Genomic DNA, 8,595 nt, shown 5'->3' with positions numbered 1-8,595 from the left:
GAAAAAGGGAGGGACTGCGAAGAGACGCATTGCGGATAAAGGTAGGGGGCTGGTGTGCTGGGCGAGGGGGTGGGACCGAAAGGCTCTGCGCAGCTGTTGGAGGAGTGGGTGCGGAAGAAGAAGGGGAGGGGCCTCTGTCCACTGTCAACCTGGTTGGCGGTGGGATAGTGTGCTGGCAAAGAGGCGGGCTCTCCTTCGAGTGCACATGCGCGCCAAGGTCTCCAGGATGAAGCTTTTGTTGGGAAAGCAAGCGGGACTCTTATTTGGACAGTCAGCTGTTGCGCATGCGCGGGGCTTCCTGAGGCGGTGGGTGGTATATTAGGCGAAGAGGCGGGGTCGCCCGAGCTGCCGCGCTGGCATTTTCTCCTGGACAAGGAGAGAGTGCAGCCGCCGAGAGCCGAGCACTGCAGTCCTGACCCTCTGAGTCGTGAAGAAGGGAAGCAGCGAGGGGGTTGGGGTTGGGGCCTGAGGCAAGGTGAGACTAGCCCCCAGAGTGGGCATCTGCCCCCTGGCGTGGCGCCCTTCCCCTATCCTTTTCTCCCAGTCCCTTTACCCTGGATTTAGAAACCCCCTCCACCGCCCGGTCCCGGATTCGTACCCGCTCCCGACCCTTTCTAATTTAGAACCCCGTTCATCCTCGGAATCCTTATCCAATTCCTTCACGGAAGCCTCAAATTTCTCGACCTTGATCCGTTATACGGGTCCTCTCGATTGAAAACCTTAATTCAACTTTCCCGAAGCGAATCTTTCCCCTCCCCTCCCCTCCCCCTCTCCGCCCCCCCCAACTCCCCCCCCCCCCTCCGAAAACTACCGCGTTCGGAGCTCTCGTCCGATTCCAGAACGCGGATTTGCAGCGTTTCCCCGGCAGCGTCTGGCAATTTTAGCTGGTCCGTCGGGACGCCCGTTTACTTTTCCCGCTCCCATTAGGCCCGGTTCTCCCCGTCCCCGGCACCTCCCCCGCCCCCAGAATCCAACCACACGCGCGCACACACAATTCGGCCCTGCGTATTTTCCTTCGGTAGTGTGTAATGCCTAGTTCCTCTCCCACACCCCCCTAGGCTCTGCTCTTGCCAGAGAGACAAGAGCTATGGCTCAGAAACCGGACGGTGGTGCAGGCCTCCGCGGCTTCCAGGTGAGAACCCCGTCCCCCATTCCTCCATTTTCCCTGCTGACAGATGACGCCCACCACTGGCCCCTTTTCCTAGCGCAAATGGCAGGATCTGATTTTGCCCTTCTTCCGGCCTGGACTCCGCTGCCTCTCAAATTTCTAGCGTTTATCGAATGGGGGAGGGGCGTCCCTTTTCAGCCATCGGTCCCTGCTTAGAGAAAGGGGAGACCCTGTTAGTCAGGGCAGTCTGCCCAGAGAATGCGGGTTGGGTAAGGAACCATTTTTTCTCCATAACCCTGACGCGTGTAGAGCAGTCTGTCGCCCCATCCCCCAACCTCTCGCCTCCACCCCTCCCTTTCTCCACGCAGCGAGACTCCCCCTCCACCCACGCTGCTTAGCCTCCTCCATTCCTCCCACCTCCTCCTCGGGTCTTGAGTTTCCCACCGCAAGCCCAACCAGTCCAGCTCTAAACCCGCTGGGGGTTCAGTGGTTTGCACCACATTCCTCACCAGCCCCTGCTACCTCTGACGGCTCTCACCTTGCCCTGCCCCCTCTACCCTTAACCAAGTTTTGTTCCCACCCCGCCTCCCATTGACCCTTCTCTGCCCCCATCTGTGAACTGCGAGGCTTGTCTACAGCTCCCCTGCTGCGGGTGCCCCTCCTTCTGGTCTGGCTGGTAAGGCCCAGAGGTTGAAATTAACCCCCTCCCTCCTGTATTTGCAGGCTGAGGCCTCCGTTGAAGACAGCGCCTTGCTTGTGCAGACCTTGATGGAAGCCATCCAGATCTCCGAGGCTCCACCCACCAACCAGGCCACAGCAGCTGCCAGTGGGCAGAATGCTAGTCCCCAGAGTTCACAGCCCCCAACTGCCAATGAGGTGGCTGATACTGAGCTTTCAACAGCTGCTGCTAGGCCTAAGACAGGCTTCAAAGCCCAGAATACCACCACAAAGGGTCCAAATGATTTCTCTCAGGCACGTAATGCCAAGGAGATGCCCAAGAATCAGTCTAAGGTGGCCTTTAAGTCACAGAATGGCACCTCTAAAGGTCCAAATGCTGCCTCTGATTTTTCCCAGGCAGCAACCACAGGCAAATCAGCTAAAAAGTCTGAAATGGCCTTTAAGGCCCAGAATACCACTACTAAGGCAGGCCCCAGTGCCGCCTACAATTTCTCTCAGTCCCCCAGTGCCAATGAGATGACCAACAACCAGCCTAAGACAGCTACTAAGGCTTGGAATGATACCACTAAGGGCCCTGCAGCTGATGCCCAGATCCAGAATGTAAACCAGGCCAAAATGGCTGACATAGGGACCAGCCCAGGTATCTCTGAAACTGACGGTGCAGCAGCACAGACCTCAGCAGATGCCTCCCAGGCTCAGAATGTGGAGTCCCGGACTATAATTCGGGGCAAGAGGACCCGCAAGGTGAGATCCCCGCTAGCTTCACTTCGCTTTGGGTGCTCTGCTTTCTTTGAAGTACATTTGCTGCAAACAAAATAAAGGGCATGTATGCCTGTATTTTGGCTAAGTTGTAGGGGGTGTTAGATGTTTATTCCTGACCCCTGATTGTCCACAGATTGATGGTGAGCTTCTATAAGGACACTTGATAATATGGATCACCACGCCACCTGTGTATAGGACATTTTAACAGTAAACACCATGTGTAAGATCTTAAGTTAGGCAGGCTCACATCAAATTATCATTAGATCTTGAAGATTGACCTCACTAGCTAGAGAAAACACAGTCAGGGAGAAAAGAGGTGGCTTGAGTTCAGGGTCACATAGGAAAAGAAGCCCCACTTTCTGGTTACGGTTGGTCTGGTTTGGAGGTGAAACTCCTGCCTGAAAGACAAGGAAAAACAAAGTGACCAATGGCGAGTGAGGGGTCAGGATGTCCTTATAGGTGAAGATTCATAGGAAGTTCCTAGGTTAGCTACTGGGAGGACCCAGGATTAATAGTGACCCTGGAATTTTCTTTTCTCTTGTGATGCAGATTAATAACTTGAATGTGGAAGAGAACAGCAGTGGGGATCAAAGGCGGGCCTCACTGGCTTCAGGGAACTGGAGGTCTGCTCCAGTTCCAGTGACCACTCAGAACCCACCTGGCGCACCCCCCAATGTGCTGTGGCAGACCCCACTGGCTTGGCAGAACCCATCAGGCTGGCAAAACCAGACAGCCAGGCAGACCCCACCAGCACGTCAGAGTCCCCCAGCTAGGCAGACACCATCAGCTTGGCAGAACCCAGTTGCATGGCAGAATCCAGTGATCTGGCCTAACCCAGTGATCTGGCAGAATCCAGTGATCTGGCCAAACCCCATTGTCTGGCCTGGTCCAATTGTCTGGCCAAACCCAATGGCCTGGCAGAATACACCTGGATGGCAGAGCCCACCCAGTTGGCAGGCTCCACCCAGTTGGCAGGGCCCCCAAGATTGGCAAGGCCCTCCAGATTGGCAGTTACCACCTGACTGGTCACTGCCTCCTGACTGGTCATTTCCCACTGATTGGCCTTTTCCACCTGACTGGATCCCTGCCGATTGGCCAATTCCACCTGACTGGCAGAACTTACGACCCTCGCCTAATCTGAGATCCTCCTCCAACTCTCGTGCCTCACAGAACCAGGGTGCTCCACAGCCCCGAGATGTGGCCCTTCTTCAGGAAAGAGTAAGAACTGTACCTCTCCACTTATTTTACTGTTGTCCTTCCATTTACAATCAGCCAAGTTTTCTGCAAACATAATTTTAATTATTTCTTTCTCCCCAGGCAAACAAGTTGGTCAAGTACCTGATGCTTAAAGACTACACAAAGGTGCCCATCAAGCGCTCAGGTAGGTCTTCCCCTATCCCTGTGCTCCATAGTATCTTTTGCTTATACATCCCTTCCCTTCCATAGCTGATTTCTCTGTTTCTACTTTTGAGGACCCTGCCTGAGCTACGCTCACCAGGACTGGCAAAGGACTGCTACTGGGTGCTCCAGCTCAGTCTCGGTGCTTCCCCTTTTCTCTTACAGAAATGCTGAGGGATATCATCCGAGAATACACTGATGTTTATCCAGAAATCATTGAACGCGCCTGCTTTGTCCTGGAGAAGGTAAAAAGCCAAACCTGAGAAACTGGAATGATGGGGAAAGTTTCAATTTTATGAGATTCCTACTGGAAGTTTAGGACAAGGCTTAACAGGGCTATGGCTGCCTGCCAATGGGTAGAGTATGCTAACTGCTGTAATTTCATAATCTGTTTTCTTGCCCCTGTAGAAATTTGGAATTCAGCTGAAGGAAATTGACAAAGAAGAGCATCTGTATATTCTCATCAGCACCCCTGAGTCCCTGGCTGGCATACTGGGAACGTAAGATGGGAAAGGAGATGGAATATGGCCTTTCTCAGTGATGCTTTTTTTTTCTAAGAGTTTCAGTATTCAGTCTCATAGGAGGTCATGGGCAGAGTGGGGGCATAATGATCTCCACTGAGGAATACTGGAAAAGCTAATTGGTAAGCTTGCTGGGGTTTTTCAAGCAAATGGCTGCTGGCTATATACATATGTGTATTCTTTTTGGACTCCTCTAGGACCAAAGACACACCCAAGCTAGGCCTCCTCTTAGTGATTCTGGGCATTATCTTCATGAATGGCAACCGTGCCAGTGAGGGTGAGTGGCTGGACTTGCAGCTGGGGGTTGGCTGCAGCCTGATTCCCATGCTTACTTTCTATGCCTTATGTCCTCTTGCCTTCCATTACAGCCGTCCTTTGGGAGGCACTGCGCAAGATGGGACTACGTCCTGGGTATGACTAGGCTCTTTCATCTCCTGTCTGTTCGAATTCTACTTTGGCAGCAGGGGATGGTCCCAGAATTGCATTAACCTGTTGGTCTGGGTGGGGGAACTCTGCCTTGGGGATATGTAAATTGTGTGGGTAGATGGGAAAACAACCTTGAACTCTCTCCCTCTTTTCTTCAGGAAAATTCTGATTGTCATTTTCTTTTTTACCATCAGGGTCAGACATCCCCTCCTTGGTGATCTGAGAAAGCTTCTTACTTACGAGTTTGTAAAGCAGAAGTAAGTGACTGCTTGGTCCGCATCCGAAAAGGCTTTCTAAACATATTACGCACCACACCTATATAAAGGTTCACAGAAATAACACCTTTACTCAGAAGTGTTTACCAAATGTGCTCTTTGAGGTAGGGTGTTTCTACAGCATAGTTAGAAGTGAAGCCTGTCCACCATGCTCATAGTACACTTTCTCAGGAAAGGGTGGGCCATGTCGGAATCCTGGAAGTGATCTATTTGTGGTTCGTTGACAAGATTATAAGAACCTGAAGCAGCAGCTTTAGCAGAAGGGTTAAAATGAGTGTTTCCTTTCTGTGACCCCATACAAGTGTCCCTTGTAGCGCTGAATGGTTGCCTGGTGTAGAATCCCTGGCATAGGAAGTCTAAGACCTGATTCTTAACAGGTAGATACCCTGACTGTGTTTAGGAGTGACTCTGCAGTCAAAGATTTCTATTTGAACGAAAGAGTTTCAGAATCCAGAATTACTAGGTATTGTTTGTAGACTTCCCATAAACACGGACTCTTTTTTGCCCCCTCAGATACCTGGACTACAGACGAGTGCCCAACAGCAACCCTCCTGAGTATGAGTTCCTCTGGGGCCTCCGTTCCTACCATGAGACCAGCAAGATGAAAGTGCTGAGGTTCATTGCCGAGGTAATGGAGGAACTGATGGCAGGTTCATTGGGTTCAGTCCCCAGAACCCGGGTAGGGAAAAAAGCCAGATGTGGTAGTGCGTGTTTGCAGTCCAGTGCTGGGGAGGTGGAGAGCCTACTTACTGAGATACACGATCTCAAATGAAAGGGAGATGGTACCTGAGCAACAACACTCAAGGTTGAACTTCTGGCCTCCATGCATGCACATACCTGCCACATGTATGTGCACACACATACAGGAACACACAAGAAAAGCCATCTCGGCAATTTACAAATATATGCTAGTCATTAACTTACAGACTTTCTGCTGCATAATAGATATCCAGAACTTACTCATTATATCTAACTCTAATTTCATACCCATTTAATGAATATGTCCCTGTTCCTCATCCAAATTTAGCCCCTGGCAACCACCATTCTTATCTACTCCTGTCAGTCTAGTTTTAGATTGCCAATACAATATTTGTCTCTTTGGATTGACTTACTTAACATAATGTCCTTCAGTTTCAACCATATTGTCACGAATAGTAGGATTTTCATTTTTAAAGACTGACTAGTATTCCACTGTGTGTAATACAATATTTTCTTTTTCATTCATCTGTTGTTGGGCACTTACACTGATTATGTATCTTGGCTACTGTAAAAGGTTTGGTTTTATTTTCTATTCCTCATTGCAGGTGCAGAAGAGAGACCCTCGTGACTGGACTGCACAGTTCATGGAAGCTGCAGATGAAGCTTTGGATGCTCTGGATGCTGCTGCAGCTGAGGCAGAGGCCCGCGCTGAAGCGAGAACCCGCATGGGAATCGGAGATGAGGCTGTGTCTGGGCCCTGGAGCTGGGATGACATCGAGTTTGAGCTGCTGACCTGGGATGAGGAAGGCGATTTTGGAGATCCTTGGTCCAGGATCCCCTTTACCTTCTGGGCCCGATACCACCAGAATGCCCGCTCCAGGTTCCCTCAGGCCTTCACTGGCCCCATTATTGGCCCCAGTGGTACAGCCACTGCCAACTTTGCTGCCAACTTCGGTGCCATTGGCTTCTTCTGGGTTGAGTAAAATGTAAGTAAATCACGTTAAATTAGGCAGGTAGGGTTCTTGGGGGATACATGGTCAGTGGGGATTGTATTCACATTCCTAAGCTAGTAGTAATGTAAAACCCGTGGTAGAGAAAAAAGAAGCACAGAGAAGTAGTATTTGGTGTTAATGTTCCTTTTTACTTTATCCAGCTTATTGAATTCTTTTCCTTTTTTCTTGTATTCACAGATCCTGCTCATCATTTGCAATAGTTTTCCCTCCGAGTGAGGCTGAAGCCTCAGATTCCTTCAAAACACAGCTATCTAGAGAGCCACATCCTATTGACTGAGAGTGGCATGCAAGATAATTTTATTTGCTATTCTGTCTATTACTTTTTTTTTCCTTGTGTGTTGTCAAGTTTTGGTATCAGAAATAAATGTTGAAATTGCAAAGTGAATTAAATGTGCTCCTCTTTTTTGTATGTATATCCAGGGAGAGAGAGAAAGCGCAACATATTTATTGGCTCTAACCTGAAGAGCAGATCAGCTTTCAATATATGGAAATGTGGGTAGATCCATCTAATGGATTAGGAACCAAAGAAGGGAATGAATGAACACAAGTGCTGTTGAGATCTAAGGGCTGGTATAATAGTTCATACATTAAATAGCACATGAGTAATGCATGGTATGGGTAATGCTACTGTATAAGAAATGGAATGGTGAAGGAAGGTGTGGATGGTCAAAACAATTACATTTAAGAAGAAAAGTGAACCCCCCAGTGTTTCAAGAGGCAAGAGTGAAGGATAGAAGATGAAGGGTCAGTGGCAGGATTCCAGAATGTTCATTATGTCCATGTGGAAAGTGAAAGAACTAGGATAAAGGCAAGAAAAGGAATAGCCCCATGAGCCAGGTACCAAAGTCTCTTCTGAGAGAATCCCATAGCCACATTGCCCATAAAGGGCTGAGCTAATAGATCACCTCTGTGCAGTCTCTGGACATTCGGCCTGTCCCTCCAGAAGCCATCACAATCCCCTGGTGACACAGGACTGGGGAACTTCATCACAGATACAGGGTTTATGAAAGCGGCCTCAAAAGGGGTAACACTAATTAATGAAAAAAGAGGCCATGAGTTTGGGAAAGAACAAGGAAGGGTATATGGGAGGAGGGGTGGAGGGAGGAAAAGGGAGGGGAAATGATGTAATTATAATCTCAAAAAATATTTTTTAAAAAAAATAGTCTCCTGCAGGGAGAAAGGGGAGTCGTTGCTTAGAAAACAGGGATTAAGGAAGTAAAACCTAAGTCGAGCTAGACAGCCCTTGGCTATGACCTGAACTGGACCTGTTTGAGTTTCTAAAGCTTTCTGGCCAGGAACAAAATTAGGCCTAGACCGTAACTTACTTAAAAACTGGTATTTGGACACGTGAGCAGGGCAGGGGCAGAAAATTTTGGTGGTGGGAAAAAAAGCAAGAGCTTTTGGGAAGAGCTCAATAATGCTCAGGGACAGCGTCCAAGGGTTCTTTAGATCTGTGGGTGATGTCCACATTCCGAGAAGAGAGCCCAGAGCTAGGAGGCCATGTAAGGCCCCAACCCTGCACTGCTTCTTGTCCTTCCTGCAGGCTCTCCTTTCAGCTGGGCATGAGTCCTGGCCCTCTTCCCAGGTATGCCTGGAGAGTCGGCCTAATACCTGTTTGGCAGGGACTGTCACAGCCCTGAGACTCTGGGTCTGGGCTGTACTGGTTGATGTGAAACACCTGGGATGTCTGGAGCTGGAGCCAGCCTTTCCGTGTG

At 49.6% G+C, this 8,595-nt stretch overlaps 1 protein-coding gene across 1 annotated transcript; it reads left to right on the top strand.

The window, feature by feature from the left end:
* Window positions 1–288: 288 nt before the first annotated feature.
* Maged1 (MAGE family member D1) lies at window positions 289–7,260 on the top strand. The gene is made up of 13 exons (XM_059250585.1): window positions 289–475; window positions 1,059–1,132; window positions 1,832–2,530; window positions 3,098–3,766; window positions 3,866–3,929; window positions 4,112–4,191; window positions 4,355–4,446; window positions 4,665–4,744; window positions 4,836–4,878; window positions 5,088–5,150; window positions 5,682–5,796; window positions 6,473–6,853; window positions 7,058–7,260. Exons 2-12 carry the CDS (start codon window positions 1,088–1,090, stop codon window positions 6,848–6,850), a joined length of 2,328 nt encoding a protein of 775 aa, XP_059106568.1. The 5' UTR covers window positions 289–475; window positions 1,059–1,087; the 3' UTR covers window positions 6,851–6,853; window positions 7,058–7,260.
* Window positions 7,261–8,595: the final 1,335 nt, after the last annotated feature.

This window comes from Peromyscus eremicus, chromosome X, assembly GCF_949786415.1.
Source record: "Peromyscus eremicus chromosome X, PerEre_H2_v1, whole genome shotgun sequence".
NCBI lineage: Eukaryota > Metazoa > Chordata > Mammalia > Rodentia > Cricetidae > Peromyscus > Peromyscus eremicus.
Note: the sequence above shows the minus strand (reverse complement) of the source record. Positions and strands in the feature narration are given on the sequence as shown.